This window comes from Aethina tumida, chromosome 3 (genome assembly GCF_024364675.1).
Source record: "Aethina tumida isolate Nest 87 chromosome 3, icAetTumi1.1, whole genome shotgun sequence".
Taxonomy (NCBI): Eukaryota; Metazoa; Arthropoda; class Insecta; order Coleoptera; family Nitidulidae; genus Aethina; species Aethina tumida.
In genome coordinates, this window is record NC_065437.1 from 17,259,917 (window position 1) to 17,283,571 (window position 23,655).

A 23,655-nucleotide genomic window follows, 5' to 3' on the forward strand; every position below is an offset into this window, starting at 1 on the left:
TTTTACTTCTCCGGAATTCTCATTAGACACTCCAATAAATGGTTTCGGAACTTTAAATTATTTACCACGCCCTTTATGTATTTGATTTACTCAAATAACTAAATAAATGATGACTGTTTTTATTTAAAAAAAAATAATGAAGTGAAAGTTTGTCCTGAGTCGACGTAGGAAAAATTTTCCGGAGAGAACAGACGTGAGACTACTTAAGTTATATTGCGTCCATACATCAGTCTCGATACTTTAATAAAAATCCAGGAAATTGCAGTCAATTGACGTCGCACGTTCCTTTTATAGCTGGACGCAATAAAAACCGAAAATACAAATCGCATCTAAACAATCTCCTAGATGACATCTTATCCAGGGATCTTTATTTATCCGTAAACTGTTCTTCGGACACTACCGAGTGAGCCTCTTGCCATATTGAAACTGAATCTCGGCAAATCTCTTCCATTTTTACATAATAACGAACAAAAAACATACGGGTCATTAGACCTTCCACCCTAAACCCCTGATAAAAATGCAGTCTGGTTGTCACACGTATTTTATAATGTGGTTCAATCAACTCGGAATGACATTTATCTTTTACCATCTGTAATGCGTATCTTTAAAATGTATTTTTTGCCGCAGCTCAAATCCTTGATTTGAATAGAGAGCTTTGGCATTGTGTATATTTCGCCGTTCCTCCGCCTTTTTCCACATTTACTGAATTTATTCCCGGCATACACAATGAACCACTTTAAATAATTAGTAGTTTTAATATAGTTGCAGTGAAAGCTGAAAATTCGGTCTGAATTATTTACTTTTGTGTTTGTAAATCAGGGTATTCTCCTCCAGATGGATTTAAAAAAAAATACCGGGCTTAGTTTATATGTGTTCATGAATAAATCAATGTTAATTAGTGTTAGTCCGACGAATAATTTATGTATTGCCAAACAGACTAACCGCAGGCCATCGTTTCAGTTTTCAGTTCTTATAGGCGCCACGCAATAAAGTCAAGGCTGCCAGTAAGAAACACAGATTATTTTTTTGCGTGTCTGCTCCCCCAAACCTTATCTTTGTTGTTCTATTCAATTGAAACAAATATGTTTATCTTACTAAAAATATGCTTGCAGTTTAATTCTTGTGGTAGAGCAAAAGGATTTTAATGAGGCATCACTTCACTACTTTTAGTATACGGAAGGTAGGTACTTGAAAACCGTAGTGTATTTATCTTTCCATAGGAGGAGCAGCTCTTGTGTGTGCAATACGAAAGAACTGAAAGCTCCTTGTTTCGTAAAGGTCAATGTTAATTATGGATTTAAAGCTGCGCCAAACAACTATTGATCAACGTGATTTAGACGAAATCCTCCACGATGAGTCCTACATGTGTGGGTTTTGGAATCGATATTGAATATTATACGAATGTGTCGCTTATTTGCAGTTCTCTTTCGATGTTTCCAAGACGGAGAACGTGAAAGTATATTTTCGGAGTGAAGGTGGATTTCTGTGACAGATTAACATTTCACACTGATCGATTTTTGATTAAAACATAACAAAACCGACATAAATAAATGTGTGATAAAACGAACATCAATATTGAGTAAATAGTGGTTTTTAAAGAAACCACTTAATTATTGCACAAGAAGTTCTGCATTCATCGGTGCAATTACGCGTCGCACAAGTCGTCCATTATAATCATCGTGCAATGCAAACAAGCTGAAAGTTTTGCAACATCCTAACAAGAAACGACGGTCCACTTTACAAAGACACATTGCCTTTGTAATTTAAAGGGTCATTTCAGCAAGTTCGCAAAGTGAAGACTGGACAATTCCATCTTGATAGCCTTCATCTTGTTATTGTTTGCACAGTCAATGTTAAAGATTAATTTTACTTATCGCCGCAATTCACGAGCGGGTTTCAATGAGGTTACTCCTATATGGCGATTTATTGTAAACATTGATATGCATTGATACTATCAACCTTCATAATTCTCCTGACTTGATATTAATAGATCGTGCAGAAAAAATCGAGTCCAATTAAACTTCAAACTCATATTGGTGAGTCACAACTTAATTTTACAATTATTCTCGATAGTTAAATACATTAATCGAACCGTTTATTGTGCGTAATAATTCGAGACAGTTTTATCAGATCGTCAAACGCCATAAATAAATTTAAATTTACGCAACTCCTAATTCCCCAAAGTCGCCAAAACTCTGGACTCAATTATAATAACTACAGGCGGAAAGAATAATGGTCTAGACCAGACCAGATAATATGGGTGGTTAACTAAATTGAATTTAGTGTTTCACAAGAAAATCCGGCAAAAAGTCTATCCTGTGTGTAGATTTCGGTTTAAAACAAAATTTATGCGTTTCACGCTTAGGTGAGTGGAATTTCCGAGTACCAAGACGATTTTGTATTAATGCATGCAACGTTATTTACTTTACAAGCAAATGAGCAGGAATATCAATAATATATGTATTTATACGCCTACATAAATTTTAGATTAATCTAATCGAATAATCAAATTAAATACTCAGGACTCACAGAAGACTCGTTATTATTTCATAGTTTATTCAAAAAATAGAAAATTTACATATACAATAAAAATAATTAATGAACTGCTACAACTGGGGCATGGACGACAGCTGCAGTCTTGACAACCGGTACGGCTGGAGCAGCGTGTACGGCTACGACTGGGGCGGCTTTTACAACAGGTACCACTGGGGCTGCATGAACGGCTACGACTGGAGCGGACTTCACGACAGGTACTACGGGAGTGTGGACGGCTACAACGGGTGCGGGGTGGGCTACGACGGTGCTGTGGCTGGCGACTACGGGGGCGACGATGCCGGAGGCGGCATTGGCACAGGCCAAAAGTGCAGCAAGAACGAACTGAAAAAAATAAATACGGAAATAGAGTCAACAGTTCGTTACACATTATTTTATCATAGGCAAACGAACGAAATGCATATTCATAATAGATAATTCATCTCTCGATTAAAAATGTAAAAGGTCAAACCGCATACTGTGCTGAAATTCAGTTACAGTCTGGAACAAAAAACAACAAAACATGAACTGGCGGAGCAGAGCACATTCTCCTAAAACTGAATCACTTAAGCCAAATGCACGAATGAAAACAAAAACAGCAATGCACCACTTTAAGACTAACGTTGATGTCACTTACCAATTTGTACATTGTGATGTTAATGTTGTTTTACTGTGAATGCACAATGAGTCGCGAATTTTACGGGCCCATATTTATACACAACCCCTAAATTTGCGGCGGTTGGTAGGGGAACTTGCAGAGGTTCACCTTAACCTTGACGTTGCAGATTTTTAAAAATGGTCAATGCTTAAAATTGCCATCAGCGAATGAGGTTAAGAGTACGCACAACACAGACGTTTCGTAATGCATCATTATAATAACAAATACCTAATAATTAAAATATTATGGTAAGGATTGTTATATAAGCTGATTGTGGAACAGAGGAGAATTTAAATATGTTTTTCGGTGCATATATTTAAGTGCCAGAGATTGATCGACATGGTGTTGGTGTGGTCGATTATTTAAATCAGCTTAATTGGGCCTATACATTTACATAAAATATTACCATAAAATAATTCATTGATTGCTAAATGAGAATTTAATTAAGTGTGCTTCCTAATATTAATTTTTTCAATCAAAATTCGGTTTATCCCTATTTATTTTTCTGTTCTTTTTCTTAATTAAATTCTCCATTTCAGACTTGATAAATTGAATTTTTTAAGGACTCTTTTATATAAATCATTCGGCGCAGCATTGCTTAATCTTCCGTAAAATTTTCAAATAATTTAATTTTGTATCTGTATCTTATAATTTAATTTACCTTCCTCAACGCGTTAATTTTTTTTACTCTATAAATGAGCTAAGTGTTTCAATGTAAAACAAAGATTATTAAATTAAAAATAAAATGTAACGCACCGTGAATTTTAATTAATCCGCCGCTTGTCAAAATAATTCGATTAAATTCACATAATACGTTATTCGAAAACGCCGGCTGAATTAATTGCTAAAAATGTTCGATAAGTTTGTTTTAGTATTTAAAATGTCTGGAAATGTAATTTAAATAATTTAGTTTCAATTAATTTTAATTAAAAACTTTATCAAAAGATATGTACCGTTTGTATTTTTTACAATCTGTTTTTCTAAAAATATCCGGAATATTTAATTAAATAATTTAGTTGTAGTTAATATTAATTATAACTTTAGAAAATTTATGCATGATGAACCTAGAAAGGTTTACCCCCAATAAAAAGAAGATTCTGTTCAAAGCTTTAGTCCTGTTTTACTGGACTTCATAATGCCAAAGAAAATACTCGGTAAATTTAATTTGATAATTAGTTTTAAACCAAAAATTTAAATTAATTTTAACGAGGCGAGTAAATCTGGTTTTTAATTAAAAGTCCGTTCAAAATTAAATTAAAACTTGCAAATAAATTTATAGAAATATTCAACAACAAAAATTTATTGTTAATGCATTTTATTATAAATATACATAAAACAAATTACAGGGCAGTAATGAATAAATTAAATAAATACAAAACGTCAATCCAATTTTGTCGTCAGTCCCTAGTGGAGTAAAAGGGGTGCGTGAAGTGTCTTCACAACCGGGACGACAGGGGCATGGTGTACTATCGGTACCGCTTTAACTATGGGTGCGTGGTGGACAGCAACCACTGGAGCTGGATGCGCGATGACTTGGGAATGATGGGACACCGCGACTGGAGCCACCAGCCCGGCGGAGGCATAAGCCAAAATTGCTACGAAAATCACCTAGAAAAGAATTAATAGATTAATTTCATCACAAAACAATTTCCCTCCGCAATAAAAATTCTACGTAATGTTTTTTATATTATTGCATAAAACTGCACAAATATACATAAAAATTTTACTCACCAATTTGAACATTTTGCAATATCACTCAAATTGCTGTTTGCGTAAGATGAATTGCATTTTCCTACATGCATTTCGTATTTATAGTTATTAAAATCCCTACCAGCTAGTGTGAGCCGTCTTTGCCCTTGCTATGCACCACTGCTACAGGACCTTACTGACGCGATTTATTACATTGACACTTTTAGAATGATCTCAATTAATTAGCATTTGTGTTACCGTTTCAAGATTAATTGAAATCGAGTTATTAGATATTATACTGCTCATCCAAATTTAACTTATTCTAATGAAAATTTTTTAAAATTGAAACTCTGGATTGAAAGAAAATATTGTAATTTATAATTCTGAAACACAAATATGTGATAAATTAACTAAAATAGATTTACAGATAAAAATATTGAAAGACAGAGAAAAAAAATTGAATTTATTCAAATTTTTTTATTTAATATTTATTAGATATTAATATATACATATATTAGAGTGAGCAAACAATTTTTTTTAACTTCTTACACTAAAAAATTGATTGCTAGATATGAAAAAATGCTCTCCAAGATGAGCTGTTAATTTTAATAGAAAAGTCTTCCTCATCTCAGTTTTCCATTTTTTCTTCAGTCCCATATGGCAAAATTCATATCTCGCCATTACTTGATCCTATAGAAAATTTCTACTTCTATTTTTTGTTAGAAATTGAACGCTCTTCAAAAAAGGTATCATAGAATTTTTTTACTCTTACCGTTTAGAAGATATCTGGGGTACAAGTTTGAAGAATTTAACAAAAATCTTTTTTACTTCTCGTAGTTAAATAAATAAATAAAATGATCAACATATATCTTGTAGGAAATTAAACGTTGTACAAAAAAGGTCTCTTGTGGTTAATCGAATTCTTTGAAAATATTGGCATTCAAATTCCAATGGATACTGAGTACAGTAAATCAGTATATTTTAATATTTTTTAATGAATATTTTAAATTTATCCATTTAATTAATGAATTCTGAAATTATAAAAGTTTATTTTAATAAAAATAATAAAAAGTTAATTTGGAGAGAATAACAGTTTCTAAGTTGTGTCTTTTCCCTTTTGTTTTAGAACATATTTCTTCCTAATCAATTTTTTGACAATATTTTCTTTTCATAATTTTGCCCTTATTACAATTTAACATCATGATTTAATATTCAACGGTTTTAAAATGTTACTCAAATTTTTTTCTACAATAATTGAATATTTTGTATCTGGGGAATTTGAGAATTTAGTTTCAAATGTTGGTAGTTCTGTTGTTTATAACTTAACTTACACTAGTTCCATCTGAGGTTTTTATTTCGAGCAAATTATCCTAATTGTAATAAAAGTCAATTTTTATAACTAAAGCTAAAAAATACATTTTTTATGTAATATTTTAGTATTAAAATATAAAATTTTTGTGGATATATTTATTGATATTTCTTGAATATAAATCTTTTTCTGAAATAGATAATGAATTATCTCAAAATTCATTACATGAATTCAATTGATTAGTATTTGCCCTACCATTTCTATGTTAATTGAAATCGATTTATTACACTGTTCATTAAAATGTAATTTATTTTAATGAAGATTTTTCAAATTTAAAACTGAACTAAAATAAAATAATGTCATTTATGGTTTTAAAAATACAAATATGTGATAAATTAACCAAAATTCCACGGATTTAGAGAAAGAATATTGAAAATCAGAAAAAAGAAAATTAGATTGAATCTTAAATAAATTTAAAAATTTTATTTTTTATTAAACTAAATATTGTAAATTATGATTTAGAAACACAAATGTATGATAAACTTACTAAAACTCTATGGTTTCATAGAAAATAATATATTTGAAAATTTGATCAAATTTAAATTAAATTAAATTTTAAAATTGAAATAGATACAAAACAAATTGAAATAAAAATTCATTCTTAAACATTACTGAATAAAAATATAATTAATAGATAAAATTGTTTTAATAAAAATATTAAATAGTAGTACTTTCTCTAAATTTAAATGACATATATCAGTTTTGAATTTCTCAACTTTTTTAAGGCAGCTTATTTCAAGTTTAATCAAAGCATCAAATCTAAAATTGTAATTTTTATAGTCTGATTAAATTTACTATAAGTAGAAAAGTGTTGCCAAGGTAAAAGTTTCAGTCTCATCAAGGTATATTTGATAAAAATAAATCGGCAAATTGAACTGTGTGATCTATTTAACAAAATCAATTAATCATTGACAGCAATTATGCATAAATTTTCAAGATACGGATTGCGAATTAATTAAGCACTTTGAATAATTGTCCATGAATGATTACTTGTTCTGTGTGTGCTATTTATTTTTATGTTTACTAGTAATATTTTCATTCATCAAGTTTTTTTTTAATATTCCATTCACTTAGTTTATTTTTAGCTTCGAAATCAAGGATCGTTTTGAAAATGTTTCTGGATCATTACGTTGTACTACTTCTAAAACACAACGACTTCGCTTCTTGAAACGAGCGCCATTTTTGGGCTTATCTCTATTATTCCAATGATTAATGGACACGGACTCGTAAAAAATGTATTCTTCGTTAATTTATCAGTATTATATCTCGATTACGCAACTCTGATGTAAATATTTGGCCATACAGATTTTGATCGCGGCATGAAAGAATACATTAGAATAAGTAATGATGAAAGACGGTATATTGGTATAAATTATTATTGTTTGTAGTTTAGCATGATGGCTTACGTTTTATTTATACAATTTGTGTTGCCATTTTGGCTCCGTTTCAATCATTGACTATAAATTGAGGTAAATGCTTACAACAAAATGTTCTCTGTTGTCACAAATGTATCCTGTTATGTTTCTATTTTCAGCTTGCGATATGTCAAAATGGAAATGAGATGAATAAATTCCTAGTTGTTTTTCTCACCCACAGGAAAAATCTCCTAAGTAATTATAATACTAGCATGTAGTAACGTCGACAATACATTGTTTCATTTGAACATACGGTTATTATAAGCAATGAATTAAATATAAGTCAAGCAAGACGAAACAACATAAATTGCACCGTTTCAGCTATAAATTTTCTATCCGAATCGTTGTCAAACGACTATCCTGTTTGTAATTTATAATAATTTAAATCAACGGATTTTCTCACCGTACCACAATAAATAGTTTTTTTTTTTTTAATTTGTTAATGTATATTTTAAATGTTGCAAATTTCTATAAATAAAAATGATAACCTCGACATACATTAAAACTCGGCAAACCGAGTATTATCCTGACAATAATAAATAAATTGTTGATTTTGATCTGGTTAACCGATTTTGAATGCCATTGAAATAATGTTAATAAGTTAAGTTTCAGATTGCTATGGTTATTTAAATTATCTTCGATCTGGTTAACTGACTTGTATTCTGACATTGTATCTCTGTGTAGATGGTAAAAAAAATATTGTTTTACTCTGCAAGTCTTTTTATATTTTAGAAAATTGTTCTTGTATACAATTTTTAACTGTCAAAAATAGCGGTCATTGTCAAGGTGGAAATATCAGTCAAATTCCTGAATTAATGCAGGACGTGGACGAGACCGTTTTATTCATGAGTAATTGAAAATTCAGAGCGCATCTCGGATGCAGTTAAATCACACTCGGTAGGCAGAAACAAACGGATTTCATGTGTAATTATGTAACAGGTTTAATCTGCGGTTTTTCCTTTCAAATAAATACTGAATTGTAGATTGAAATGTATTTATGGGATTTTACTTCAGTATTTTCAAACAAGTGATATTAAACAAAATAATGTTTAATATACAAAATAAAACTAAAGAATTAAATTAAATTAAATTATTTCTTAAAATGTATGTAAAAACTACTGTAAACTCGCCAAAAAAAGTATTAAAAACCAAATAAAAATCTAAAGTAATTATAAAAAAAGTATGAAAAACTAAATTTTTATATTTTAATGAAAATATTTTTCAAACCTTAATTCCATGTAGATTTTTGATCTCAATTTACAAATATTATTGTACTTTTATCACAAAATCAAACACATCATTTTTCTAAAATAAATTTATTTATGAAATAAATAAGACTAAATCATTTAGTGTACGAGTACTGGGGAAGCATGTACCAATGGGGCGGAATGTACGGCGTGAACGACTGGGGCGGCGTGAACAGCGGCGACTGGGGCGGCATGTACGGCGGCAATTGGGGCGGCGTGTACTACTGGGGCAGCGTGCAGGGTCTTGACTACAGCTGGGGCGGCAACTACTGGGGCGGCATGGACAGCGGCAACTGGGGCGGCGTGTACAGCGACTGGAGCAGCGTGTACGACTGGGGCGGCATGCACGACTGGGGCGGCGTGGACGGCTACCACTGGAGATGGGTGGGATACCACGGAGCTGTGGCTGGAGACGGAGGTTTGGTGGCCCAAAGCTACGATACCGGCGGAGGCTACGGCCAAAGTGGCGGCGAGAACGAACTGAAAATAATATTTTATATTAACCGTTGTAAAATAAAAAAATATATATTTTTGGCAAAGTGACTGCGTAATGTAGACTTACCAATTTGAACATTTTGAATAAGGTTTTTGTTTGACTAGTTGCTGCAGAACTATAAGGTTTTGGCATTTGTTGCCGAATTTATACTGAATTTTGTTTCCTAGTTCGCCCCACCATTTTCAGCGTACACCTTAAATTTTTTTTAACCTTCAAATTATGAAAGAACTGAACCCACATACACACAAACTTAATTAATTTTTATTGTATTTATTCTTAGTACCACCACCGAATCAATAATTTCTTAAATATTGCTTGAACTAATAAATTTTATTCATAAAATTATATATTTAATATGTATATATTTATTAATAAAAAGTTATTGACCTCTAACAGTATTTTAATATGAAATATACGGTCAAAAAACCGGTACGAGGAGATACGAGGTGACTAAAAATATATATGATTTATATTTCGCTATTATTTTTATCTGAAAAATTATAATGAATACTTATTTGTTATTTATTATCATATTCACTTGTACTATTTTTTTACATTTTCATAAAAAAATTATAAAAGAAAGAAATTATACACGACAGTTCAAAAAAGTTTTACAATTTGTTAATATCTTAGCTACAAACTGTGTAAAAAAATAAATATTTATTACATTAGTAGAAAATTTCGATTATTAATTTAAAATATAAATTTTAAATTAAGGTCAGTTAAATGCTGTTTATGAAATATAAATAAATTTCTAAAAGTAAAATAATATTTTATAATAGCTTTTAAGCTTAGGCCAAAGCACTCAACAAATTTACAAGTACATACACGTGTAATGACCAATTTTTAGCCATTTACGTTACTATGGAAGAAACCTTGAAACCAAATTAATCGTATTAACATTTCACGCCTATTTAAATAAAATATGTAAATTATCCACTTATCTGAAGATAAATCTGTTGAGATGTTGAGAAAGAAAATATTTTGGAATCAAGTATGATAAGAATGGATATTATTTTTCCGTTAGCATCATCAATACTCCTTTCAACTTAAAAGTTAAAATGAAATTAAAAAACAATTTGAAGAAATAAATTATTTTATTGCAAATATCACAGACGTAAATTTAATGAACATGTACAAGGGGGGCGGCATGAAGGGTCTTGACGACTGGTACGGTGTGTACAAGTGGAGCAGAGTGAACGGCAACGACTGGGGCAGCCTTGACCACTGGGACGACTGGAGCAGCAACAGTTTTGACTACGACTGGAGCGGCGACGGTTTTGACTACTACTGGGGAAGCGTGGACAACTGGGGCGGCATGGACGACTGGAGCAGCGTGAACGGCGTGCACGACTGGAGATGGGTGGGCGACGACGGAGCTGTGGCTGGAGACGGAGGTTTGGTGTCCTACGGCAACCAAGCCGGCGGAGGCGTAAGCCAAAGTAGCGGCAAGAACGATCTGTAATTAAGGAGTCTCGTAGGGTTTGTTTTAGTGGGCGATGGTTAATACGTTACCAATTTGAACATGTTGATTTGTTGATTGTTGATGGTTTTACTATAAAAAATTGGTTAGATGCAATGAATTTATATCCAAAATTGTTACCAAATCCCCCTCTTTCATCGACACTCCTTTAGGGTTTAACCTTCATGGTTACCGGAGAATATTATTAGAATATTTCCTAAACGCTATTCATATTAGCCGTTCATAATGATGTATTTGTTGCTCATTGTCAAGTGCAAGACAAGGTATTTCGAAACACCGTGCATATTAATTATAAAAGTTTTCAGTATTGTATAACCACATCAACCGGAACGAGTGGTTCAAAAATGATTAATGAAAAACAATACACCGTGCATAAAATTTTACTATTTAACTTCAAATACAAAAGTATCTTTTTCCTTTTTACCTAGACATGTTGGTGAGCAAGAAGCGAAAGTGCAAATAGGAATGTCATCAACATCTTCTCGTACTTCTTTGCTTCTTATCACAGGTGCAGAGTATCTACATGAAACTTTGCAAGTGTGCTTTATAACTGGACTCGACGCAGATATCCCTAATTTTCTTGGACATGGTACTCTTGTTATGGGTCTTGGCAAGGGTCGTGCATTTCGTTTGAAAGCATTGCAGCAAAGGCAGAGACAACCTAAAATACTTTTATCCAAATAATATTATTGAACACCCGTCTTTTAATTTAATTACCAATTTTTTAATGTTGAAATATAATAACTCATGACATTTGTGACAACTTAACAAATAGGCAAGTAAAAATTCATAAATTACTCCCTCTACATATTTTTATTAGTTTCTTCAAACAAATTATGTCCCAATCACATTTATATTACTTAAATAAGCAGGGGTCAAGAAATTGTAAATTATTTTTTTAATTAATTTAGTCATTCATAAAATAATATCAGGTAATGGATTGCGAATAACTAGAGGCCGACTTAATTTTAAAAAGATTTCATTATAAGAAATATCAAGGATAAGATGCGATGAAATATTATGTTTCACCAGCAATTTGACTCTTTATAATTTAACTTTAATTAAAAATTAAAAAAAAAATAATGACTGAGCGAATCTTTAAAAAACACATAAACCATAATTAATGAACACTTGATTTTACTTTAACAAAAAAATATAAACATCGAGTTTTTCAGTGTGTCAATCACTCTCACTCTCTTACTCAAGATTCCATCTCCTTCCTCGTCTGGTTCACACATCGCGTAATTTATGTGTTTTGTTCTTTTTATGTAGCCGATACAAGTGGAACACTTCCATTTTGTAACACTTTTCAACATTGATCGTATCTCGTGTGTTTACTGGTTTCTCGTTGTCCGTTTATTGGTTGTGTAACGCGAAAACGAAACATCTAGAGGTTGTCTAGAGACAGGTGACATGTAAATGCGATTACATGGAGATAACACAATACTAGTTCTAACATAGATTACTAGGTCGAAAGCAATTTGAAAAAAATAAAGTCAATTGAGCTGAATCTATGAAGTAATTATTTCACCGTTTACTAATATGAGTAGTTCTTCCTCATTACCAAGGCTAAGTTATTTAGGCAGAATCAGATACATTGTATCATTAAAATTTACAATTAATACTTTTAATTAATTACTAATATATGTAAGCGATAAAAATAATTATGTGATAATTATCTTTTGACTCAAAATTTCCTTATTCGTGTGTTTATGGTACTTCAATACCACGAAGAGATTTGAATGCTACATAAGAAACGGGTCTTTCTTATTACTTTCAAAGGATCAAAACCATTTTTCAATGACAAAAACTATATTGAATACATGTTAAATTTATCAAAAATACATATGCCTTTTAATTTCAATGCCACAGTAATGGGCCATGCCAGATTGGAGCTTTAACAATCGGCACAATTGGAGCTGTGTGAACTACTGGAGCTATGGGTACCGTTTTCACTATTAATGGGGCGTGAATTGGAAGCGTTGGAGCCAACCAGGGACTTGCCAAATAACTTGGGGCAGCTTGAACTGCTATCATAGTAACCAACAAAATCACCTAAAATTATAAAATCATCACCACACACAATTACTTCTGCCAACATTTTTTAATTTTATTTCATTGTATACCAAAATTATTTATGTAAAAGAAAAATAATATTGTTCACTTACCAGTATCTTCATTTTCCACCTCAACAAATATCAATTACGCGGAATTTTCTTCTCGCAAAGCCTTTTATAGATTCTTCCCCTTCTAAAAACTGACACGACACACGCATCTTATCCTTGCATTACATTTTTATAGATAAAATTTATTACTATGGATTGTTTTAGGAAAATCGCATTCTTTCTCAAGTACGCCGTTCTATTTTTAATTGTTCATTAGGATTTAATTGTGCAAATATATACCTTGGAAATCCGATATTGACTGTTAGTACTCGTAAATCGTGTCTCAGTATATTGAAACTGCTCTTATTCAAACGATAATATATGTAAATGATTGTGACGGTACAGTATTTATTGTAAATTAGTAACATTAAACCATAATCGTAACATAACTGTTTATTTCATTTTCAAATCAATATTCACAATAATAATTTAAATTAATGATGATGATGATGTGGTGGTGGTGGTGGATGTGGAGGTCCAACCTTAACAGGAGCTACAGCTACAACTACAGGTTTGACGACTGGAGGAGGTGGAGGTCTGACAACTGCAGGCCGAACCACTACAGGCTTAACTACAATTGTAGGTCCATGAACTGCTGGACGAGGTGGCGGATAATGTGGAGAGGGCGGAGATGGAGGAGCAGTTGAAACATATGTCAAAACTGCGGCGAGAATTACCTAAAAATATTTTTTAAAAAAGTATTAAAATTTAAGTTTTTTTTCTCAAAAATTACTTACGTATTTAATCATTGTCTTCAGGAGGTCGTTAAAACTACTGGTAATTTTGCCGAATTTTTATTGTAATTTATAGTGCTACAATTTGACATATACTTACTAATTTTATCAGTTTACATTCTAATAAAGTATTTTACTGGAAACACAATTATATTAAGGCAATTAACACCGGACTGTGACAGTGACTTTCACAACAAACTAGGCCTTGATTATAGATCAATATTTAACTATTTTGGTTAAATATACAGAGAATAAAAAACAACTTATCAATAAATAATTTAATATCTAAATCTAATGAACATGTACAAGCGGAGCAGAATGTACGGTCTTCAAAACAGGTACAGTTTGAACGGAGACTACAGAGGGTACAATTGGAGTTTTAACAACAATTGGAGCTGATACATGTTTGACAACTGGCACGACTGGAGTCTTGATTACAACTGGGGTGGCATGTACTACCGGAGTTTTAACCACCACTGGCGAAACTGGGATAACTGGGGCGGAGTGGACAGCTACAACAGGAGCAGCTTTGACAACCGGAACGGAATGGCTGACTACGCTTGTTTGATGATGATGAGAGACGGCGACTGGGGCGGCAACGTAACCGGGGGCAGCGGAGGCGCAAGCCAAAACAGCGAAGAAAGCAACCTAAAAAATATTTGTTAAGGAACAGTTTAATATGTGTTTTGCTCTTCTTACAAATTTGAACATGTTGATTGGAATTGTTATGTATGCTGTAAGATACGATAATGAATTTGAATATTTTGGGTATTTATATTATATTAAATGCGAATTTTGTACATCCCCCCTTTAGTACCAAAAATTAACCTTCATTCATTTTATTAAGGTTACGATCTTGTTGCGAATCTGAATGATATACTGCAAATTGTTAAAACTTCTACCTATGCACAATAGCAGGGTCAATGACTTTCACTAAAATATTTTAAAATGTACCGTAAATAGTAAAACAACAGACTGTTGTCATAATTATCAATAAATAAACAATGTCACATAAAATAAGTTTATATAGAATTTATTATAATAATTCCCCTAGTCTACAACTACAGATTCAGTGAAAGTCATTGACCCTCCCAAATAAAATTTCATTGCACTGTCTTAGACAAGAACTCAACCTTAATGTAATTAAAACATGAAGGTTAATTTTTGATAATCAAAAGAGGGGATCACTTAAGTTTCCAACGAATATATAAGAACACCTCTCAAAAAAATTAATCAGTGTATTCTGCAGTAGTACAACAAAACAACAATAATCAAAATGTTCAAATTCGTAAGTAAAAAACAACAAAGTTTTTTGAAAATTTAACAAACAAATATTTTAGGTCGCTTTTGCCGCCGTTTTGGCTTGTGCTTCCGCCGCTCCCGGTTACATAGCCGCTCCAGTGGCCGTTTCCCACCAGAGCACAGTAGTAAGCCACTCTGTACCAGTTGTCAAAGCTGCTCCAGTTGTTGCTGTCCACGCCGCCCCAGTCGTACATGCCTCCCCAGTGGTAATCAAAACTCCAGTCGTTCATGCCGCCCCCGTCGTTGTCAAGACTCCAGTTGTACACGCCTCTCCAGTCGTTGTCAAGACCGTAGCTGCTCCAGTCGTACACGCTTCCCCCGTCGTTGTTAAGACTGTCCACGCTGCTCCTCTGGTCCACACCGTGCCAGTTTTGAAGACTGTTCACTCTGCTCCTCTTGTACATGTCCACTAGATTTTATCAGAAATAAATAATTTATTATTTTTTTAATATATGGTTTTTATTATTGTTTAAAATTCCTTGAAATTTAATTAATGATTACGAGTTCAATTAGCAACAAGTAAGCAATTAACATAATTTTGCACGGTTTCAATATTCAGGAATATACATTTTTACAGTGATGTTATTAAATAAAGTTCATCTGATAAGCCATCAAAATATTCAGTGATTTAAAATTTAAATGCAAATTTAAACAGTCATTAAAAGGCTATTAAAACGATTAACATAACTTAGTATCCTTTTAATGATAACACTTATTTTCTGTTTATAAATCCACTTGTACTCTGAGAAATATATATTTTAGCAGCTTTGAAAATATATTATTAATATAATTAATTTAGAATAGACTATTTAAAATAACGAAAAAAGTATTAGGTAGTAAAAATTTTAAAGTATAAACTATAATTAATACAATTTGGATATCAATAATTAAATTAATTAATTAATTTTAATAAATTGAACTCTATCGTTAACAATAATAAAAACAATATATTAAAAAATAATTTATTTATTTCTGTTGAAATTTAATGAACATGTACAAGTGGAGTGGAGTGAACGGTCTTCAAAACTGGCACGGAATGAACCAAAGGAGTAGCGTGGACAGTCTTGACAACAACGGGAGAAGCATGTACGACTGGAGCGGCCACAGTCTTAACAACAACAGGAGAGGCATGCACGACTGGAGCGGCTACAGTCTTCACAATAACAGGAGAGGCATGGACAACTGACGTCTTGAGAACTACTGGGGCGGCGTGTACGACTGGAGCGGCGTGCACAACTGGAGCAGAGTGAACAGCTACAACCGGAGCGGACAAGTAACCGGGAGCGGCTGAGGCGCAAGCCAGAACAGCGGCGAAGGCAATCTAAAATAAATTTTGTTCAATAATTTTTTTTGTTTGATTAACTTATTTTTGACTCACGAATTTATACATGTTGAATAAGTGTTTATTAGCTGTGTTAATAATGGTTAAAGTGTTTACAAACAATGTTTTATATACTAAGAAGCGTTTTTGATTCCCCCACTAAAATAATTTTGGAAATTTAGCCTTAAACCAATTAATTTCCTATATGTTAATAAAGATTTGTTGTTGTTAGGAGAAACATTTCATGGGATTCTCTTCAACGAAAAATTTAGAGGTACTTTCACCTTTTGTTGGTTGGTCCTTCAGGTATGACGCAATTACTAGAGATATTAAATCAGTTGTTTTGTGACAAAACAGGCAATTTTGAAATTTTTTTATGCGCGTCACAGGTTTTATATCAAACGGAACTTTATTGTCAACGTGGAACTTAAACTAATGTGACAACAACCAATGAAAATGAAAAAATTAAAGTAATTCAAAGTTTCAATTTCGAGAACAATTTATTTAACATAAGTCGTTTAGAGCTGTTATGACGGGTAGGCTCGAAAATATACAAAAGGATATACCATAAAAATTTGCATATCTGGAAGTTTTCATTTAAATGCCAATTGCTCAGTCTAGCCTAAATAAATTAAACACATTTATTAAAATTCTTGTGCTTTTTTATTGTAAAAAGTTAAACTTTAAATTACACTTTGACTGTAATAATCTAGCTTTGTTTACTTTTGGCAAATTTCATGTTATATTGGCCGCAATTCTATTGTAGTTTAACTTTACACAGTAGGTATTTTATTATTGTGGATTTCTATTGTATGAACTACTTTAAACTTGTATGCAGACTATATTAAAATTTTAAAATACTTGGCTCTTCCGTTTCCTGGAATACAATATATCAAGCTGTTAAACTTTTACAAGGATACTATCAAGATAAATGGTATGACTTTATTCATATGAATTGTACACTAAAAATGAAAATCAATAAATATATGTATGACATAATCTCTGTACTGTAAATACAAAATATATCCAACCAGAATTAATAAATAAAGCTTATAATTAAATGAATTGTTAAATTAATCAAACATAGACATACGCAATAATTTTAACTTATTTTCAAAATATGCTAATTGATGATTAATGATGGCATATCGCATTTTTAATTTCAACTCGTGTTAAAATAAATAAGTTCTAATCTTGACCCATTATATCTGACAATATATAATTTATAGTCTCAATGTTAATACATTCGCAATTATTTAATGGTATGCAATATGTAAATTTCGACTTAAATAATTAATTCAAATTATATTTTTACGCACAATCAAAATAAAATGTCGATTTATCTCGATCCAAAACAAATGAGAAAACAAAACTGTGATGTACGAGTCAATATTGACTGATACACTAATCAACAGGAATTCAGTGCTGTTCATCGGGAATTCCTAAATCGGACCCGTTCAATCTTATAACGGACACACGCAATTAAAAAAAAGGTCCGGACTATCTTGACGGATATTCCGGTCCGCCATTGAGACAGCGAACAAATAGAAGCGGGCGTAATTTGCCCGGACTAACCGGACCACTATTATCGCCCGCAAGCTGATAAATAATGAAAATAATTTATTCGGTGCGGAAGTATTTGTTGTTTTGAATCTATGATAGTTTGATGTAATTCTAATAGTTTGTGTTTCAGAAAGTGGTCATAACTTTAAGGCAAGTATTTATATTACATGGGAATTGGAAACTTTGAAAATTTAATATGGTTTGGAATTTACTCAAACTATTAACGATCAGGCACTAATTAAAAAGTTAGACAACGTTAAAGGATCAAATTGATACACATATAACATTATTATTAATATCCCTCGTCGCCAATTTTGTAAATCGTGAAGGTTTTTTTTTTGTTTGCTTAAAAGGTACACTGATCGTGGTTAAATTGATCGTAGTAACATGTTTATGACCTCTAACATGTAAATTGTTCTAAAACTCTTCAATACTTTCGACTTCTTGCTATCAGAAAATTAATTGCTCAACCTTGATCATACCATCTTACTGATCTAGCTGTGTAAATTACCCTGAAAATAAATATGGTAAATCTCTTAAGCACAAATTTCCGGTGTGATTTTTTAGAAAAAAATAAATTAGCATAAAATAAATTAACAATATTTTAGTGTATGATTTACTCTATTTATATACTAATTTATAAACCAGGCGCAGTGTTACAATATTTAGGTCAAAGAATACATCAATAGCTTGCTATTGACACTCGACAAGAGAAAATCTGATTTATTTATATGCAGAACAATTGTAAAATTATCGCTTAAAAGGCCGATCTTCTTCAGGTTGCATCTTACTTAATGATATTCTTTTATTTTAAATTTTTACAGAGATTTGAATGTTGTAGATTTAATTTACCTAGATATTGATTGTACCTTCACTTCCTCTTTACGTAACGACCTTAGACAAGGTTAATAAATAATAATTGAGTGAGGAAGCCATCTTAAATAAGATTGATTTCTAATAACATATTTATAATATTAACAAAGCTTGACAATTAATTATGTGTAAAATTTAGTGTGGGTATTTGATTGTTTTCTGTGCCATTGCCATCAATTTAAATACAATAACATCTGGCACGGCCTCAAATATCATAACTGACATCACAAATATGATACTGCACAATATATTGAGCTCGGATCAAAATTCATAGCATTTGGTATTAATCCACTGATACGATTTCATGCTAACTTAATTCTTCGACATCTGACCTTTGGTAAGTAATCTATTATGTCATGAACAGCATTGTTCATACAATGTATGGCACATAACGCTTTTAAACCAATATCTGTCATTTACAATCATGGAGATGAATTTAAGCTTCAAATATTGTGCTTTTGCTGAAAAAAAAATTATTTATAAATATCATCCACTTAGCTTCGTCTTATCTTTTTTATATATCCCGGAAGATTCAAGACAAATTACAATTGGACGTAAATGGAATTGATGGACTTATTATTTGTGTAGCAAATCAGAATTCTGCTTGTTCGGCGTCCAAGATTATGGGGACGTGCGTTTTTCCGAAATACCATCTAATTTCCGTTGAAAATGAGTCCCCGCCAAATTACGGGTTCTAGACAAGTGCATTGTTGGCCTCCTGAGAATTGCCCCAAGGGAACGTTTAGACGGTGATTTAACATTGTCCCGTCGAACGCAATCGAATGTGCTGGGGAACCGTTCTGTTGTAATTTGCCTGCACCTTCAAATCTTGAACGTAAAGTTAGAGATTTTAAAATTGTGCAATAATAATTTAAAAAACATAATAAAGTTATTTACTGACTAGCATTTCTTCTTTGTTCTCTTCATTAAAAACTCACGTTCACAGATCACAATCGATGAATCACGTAATACTCTCGGTGTGTTAAATCCTTTCCTTGACAGAAGAAAATAAGCATCACCTTGTATGTCTGACAAAACACTATAGATCAAAGAACAACAATAAACGTCGTGCTTGAATCGAAGAACTTGACCTTTCCCCAGTCATCCGAAACTGAAAGCAGTAATATTTATATTTGTATCAATATTCTCACATCTTTCCATTAAAAAAAATAATTAACACAACATCCTTTTATCCAATTACTTTTTCATTAACTTAAAATCTTTTAAATTGCGAACCTCGATATTCACTGTTAATCAGGAAGCAGTCTGGCTCCTCATTTCCTGCTAAATAAGTAAAAAACGAACTCATTTACAAGCTGGGTAAGTCAATAATTATTAAACGAATTTTGGGGTGGCTGTCTTAGTTCGCTGACTACGTTGATAGAATTTCCCATTACACGCTCGTATATACAAATTACCTGGCGGTATTAATATCTCATTAAAATATTGATGCAGACACGCCAAGTAATCAATTTGTCATATCATGCAAGGCTTAACCAGTTTATTAGTGCCCTACAGAGCTAACCTTGACATATGACACTAAATAAAATTAATTTGTTACGAACGATTTTAACACATGATTTTGAGTCCAAAGGGATAGATAATAAAAATATAGCTGACCTAATCCACAGATCGTGGCACTTGTGTACCCCATTAAAAGTCTTTATATATCCTAACCATTGTTATGTATCCCTTGTGTGACTGGTATTTATGGCATCGAATGGACCGTTAAGTATAAAAAATGCCCGACATAAAGTACAAACAGTCCGGCAGTCCGAATTATAAGCACGCATTAGGAGAATAATGTAATAAAATAAAGCACAAGACAGATGTTAAATATATAAAAGTTTTCTGGATGGAACTGTGTCAAGGTCGGGAAATTTTAGGGAATCTAGGCCGATCCGATTGCGATTGAATTGCATACACTTAAAGGAGATAAAAGTCACACACACTCCCGGAAATTATCATAACCATCATAGAAATCCCTTATAATATCTATTTATTCGATTTATAAACATTTTTCCCCCCGTTTCAGATTCCTTGCGATATGGTGGCCGTTGAAATGTCAAATAACGAAACGCCGCGCCAGAATCATGATAATATTCATCTGGTTCATCGCCTTGACCACCACCATCCCCTGGGCGATATTCTTCGACCTGGTGGTGATCTTCAGCGATGCCCCCGACGTCCAACTCTGCATCGAAGTCTGGCCCGATTCCCTGAACGGAGCCCTTTACTTTCTGATCGCCAACATGGTATTTTGTTACATCCTGCCCATGATTCTCATCACCATGTGCTACGTCCTGATCTGGATCAAGGTTTGGAAGAGGAACATTCCGACGGACACAAAGGATGCGCAGATGGAACGGATGCAACAGAAGTCGAAGGTCAAAGTTGTTAAGATGCTGGTGGCCGTCGTTATTCTATTCGTGTTAAGCTGGCTTCCATTGTACGTCATATTCGCACGGATCAAACTAGGGGGTGACATAGAATCATGGGAAGAGGAGATACTTCCCATCGCAACGCCAATTGCCCAATGGTTGGGCGCCTCCAATTCCTGTATTAATCCGATTTTGTATGCGTTTTTTAATAAGAAATACAGGAGAGGATTCGTGGCTATAATTAAGAGCCGCAAATGCTGCGGTCGATTAAGGTATTATGAGACAGTAGCTATGATGTCTTCCTCCACCAGTATGAGGAAAAGTTCGCATTTTTACAACAATAATTCTTCCACGAGACGAATCCCTCCTGCACAAGACGCCGCAGTCTCATACATTTACAACAATACTGGCGTGTAAGTCCTGGAAATGGACTCCACGTTGTGGAATTGGTTTAAAATTGTTGGCAAATCGTTGATTTGTCTTGTCGCTCAGATCATCTGAGCAAAATGTGAGTGTTGTTGAATATGATAAGATAGTATGTATTAGTTGTGAAAAAATATTGATAAGTATTGTAAATTTGTGTGGATTCAGTTCACAACACACCAAAAAACCGAGGCAGAAACACTTTCTAATTGTAATAATTAACATAATTTCACTAAAAGCTTGTGGTAAGAATAAGCTTTAATTACGTAGTTTCTGTATCAAAACCACTCAAAATAGTAATACAATCTATTTTAAAAAAACGCATCACCTAAAGCGTGTCTTAAAACTTGTGTATTGTAAAATGTGTAAGTACGCTTATAGTTTACTCTTGTCTGTTTTTGATTTTCAGGCGTTTTTGTTGTGTTTAGATGTTTAGGATAGGACTAGATTAAACCCATGACCGATATCATAAAATGTAATTTTATCTTGTACATGTAAATAGGATTAACTGCTGCCGTACTATAAAATTTATACATAATAAAAACATAAATGCATGATGTATATTTTAAGATCAGAGGATAATCTGATAACGCTTACATTATATAGACAACTGCCCTTAGTGACAAATATCAGTACGTATAAAGAAGTACAATAAAAAAATATAATAATAAATAATAGGCCACTAGGATTGTAAGTTTGTAATAAATGTAACTTTTAATCTGATGTGTAAATTAAGGGTTTTAAGAATACTGAATGTTTATAGTTTATCTTGCTAGATGTAATGTCTAAAGAGCTAATAACAATATAAATATTAGACAATCAAGTACCCACAAGTATAGTGTAAAAAATCTACGATATTTGGATAGTATGGCCGGTTATCATGAACAATTTGTGTAGTCTATATTTTTATAAAGGGATGGATTAAATATTCTATATGGAAAATATATATATTCTGAAATAATAGCAATAAATTATTTTAAATCTATTAGGCACAGTTGACGGACAAAAAGTGTTGATTATGGCGAAAACTTTACAGGGTACCACTGATTTTGCACCCCAAATGTTCATATTGTAAGTATTGCTTATTTGAGGCAAAAATTAATCAACTTATAACCACGTTTATTTTGATGAACAGATTCCGTATAGGGAGTCTCAATTTGTAACTTCCTAAGGAAGATTTGTACAGGGTTATTTGGCAACACTGCCATTAAGCTGATATTTTTTTTATAAAAATTTCAAACATTATTACAATTTTGTGACCATTGACACTATCATTGCTTAATGTTGAAGGATTTTGTAGTATAACTACCTAAATATAATAGTTAATAATTACATGAGACCATTTTCAACATATTATTGCTAAAATTTACGTCTAAGTAGCAAAATAGATCACAGTTTAGTAAATGCTACGCTACGAACTAATATTAGTTGAGTATATTAAATGTCTATTACACAATATGCATATCTACATTTAAGCACTTTCCCATAGGGTAGTTTACATTCGGAACAGTTCTACTAACTATTGATTCCACAATACCAGTCGAATTACATGATAAGAGTTTCCGGAAGTCTCTTTTACAGTCCCGCAACTGTGTTTAATAATTTATGATGCTTTATATTTTGGAAGTTAATAATTTTAAAATTAAGAAATGTTGTTTCCTTCAAATTATAACAATTTATATATTTGAAGTTTTATGTATTTTATAACTACATTGGCTACGAAAAATAAATTATAAAAAAATTATTTTAATATTTCAAACATATCAAAATTAAGTAATTCAAACAAATAATTTTTAAACTACCAAATGAACTAAACATTATTTTATATGCATGCATAGAATATATCTGCATTCAACAATTTTCAAAAATTAATAATACATAAAACTTCTTTTTAACGAATGAAACAATTCTTTTGGTTTTATTTACAAGCTTTTAATACTTGAGGCAATATTTTTGTAATAAAAAGTACCTTGAACCTAAAATTGTATACCAATGTCTAGTAGA

At 32.1% G+C, this 23,655-nt stretch overlaps 5 protein-coding genes and 2 long non-coding RNA genes across 8 annotated transcripts in view; 2 read left to right on the top strand and 5 right to left on the bottom strand.

Annotated features, from left to right (window-relative positions):
• Positions 1–21,645, top strand: part of LOC109598616 (neuropeptide SIFamide receptor) — a 59,009-nt gene extending 37,364 nt beyond the window's left edge. Inside the window, exon 3 of the mRNA XM_049964149.1 lies at positions 20,883–21,645. Coding sequence (XP_049820106.1) covers positions 20,883–21,645 — 763 coding nt within the window. The remainder of the gene's footprint in view (positions 1–20,882) is intronic.
• LOC109598636 (larval cuticle protein F1) lies at positions 2,526–3,327 on the bottom strand. The gene is made up of 2 exons (XM_020014541.2): positions 3,170–3,327; positions 2,526–2,877 (listed from the first exon to the last, which is right to left on the bottom strand). Exons 1-2 carry the CDS (start codon positions 3,179–3,181, stop codon positions 2,596–2,598), a joined length of 294 nt encoding a protein of 97 aa, XP_019870100.2. The 5' UTR covers positions 3,182–3,327; the 3' UTR covers positions 2,526–2,595.
• On the bottom strand, positions 8,964–9,543 carry LOC109598633 (larval cuticle protein F1). Its single transcript, XM_020014537.2, has 2 exons — positions 9,473–9,543; positions 8,964–9,390 (listed from the first exon to the last, which is right to left on the bottom strand). The coding sequence occupies exons 1-2, from the start codon at positions 9,536–9,538 to the stop codon at positions 9,010–9,012; spliced, it is 447 nt and encodes a 148-aa protein (XP_019870096.2). The 5' UTR covers positions 9,539–9,543; the 3' UTR covers positions 8,964–9,009.
• Positions 10,502–11,678, bottom strand: LOC109598635 (A-kinase anchor protein 14). 2 transcript variants are annotated; one of them, XM_020014539.2, is made up of 4 exons: positions 11,607–11,678; positions 11,314–11,558; positions 10,922–10,961; positions 10,502–10,865 (listed from the first exon to the last, which is right to left on the bottom strand). In XM_020014539.2, exons 2-4 carry the CDS (start codon positions 11,319–11,321, stop codon positions 10,530–10,532), a joined length of 384 nt encoding a protein of 127 aa, XP_019870098.1. In that variant the 5' UTR covers positions 11,322–11,558; positions 11,607–11,678; the 3' UTR covers positions 10,502–10,529. The 2 variants fall into 2 exon arrangements, with proteins under 2 accessions (XP_019870098.1, XP_019870099.1); XM_020014540.2 differs by having other exon boundaries at positions 11,314–11,550; positions 11,607–11,642.
• Positions 12,683–13,147, bottom strand: LOC126264967 (uncharacterized). The gene is made up of 2 exons (XR_007547532.1): positions 13,058–13,147; positions 12,683–12,944 (listed from the first exon to the last, which is right to left on the bottom strand). It is a non-coding gene; the product is annotated as an uncharacterized LOC126264967 (long non-coding RNA).
• LOC126264966 (uncharacterized) lies at positions 13,428–14,049 on the bottom strand. Its single transcript, XR_007547531.1, has 2 exons — positions 13,792–14,049; positions 13,428–13,731 (listed from the first exon to the last, which is right to left on the bottom strand). It is a non-coding gene; the product is annotated as an uncharacterized LOC126264966 (long non-coding RNA).
• Positions 15,050–15,530, top strand: LOC109598634 (larval/pupal cuticle protein H1C-like). Its single transcript, XM_020014538.2, has 2 exons — positions 15,050–15,076; positions 15,129–15,530. Exons 1-2 carry the CDS (start codon positions 15,065–15,067, stop codon positions 15,501–15,503), a joined length of 387 nt encoding a protein of 128 aa, XP_019870097.1. The 5' UTR covers positions 15,050–15,064; the 3' UTR covers positions 15,504–15,530.
• Positions 21,646–23,655: the final 2,010 nt, after the last annotated feature.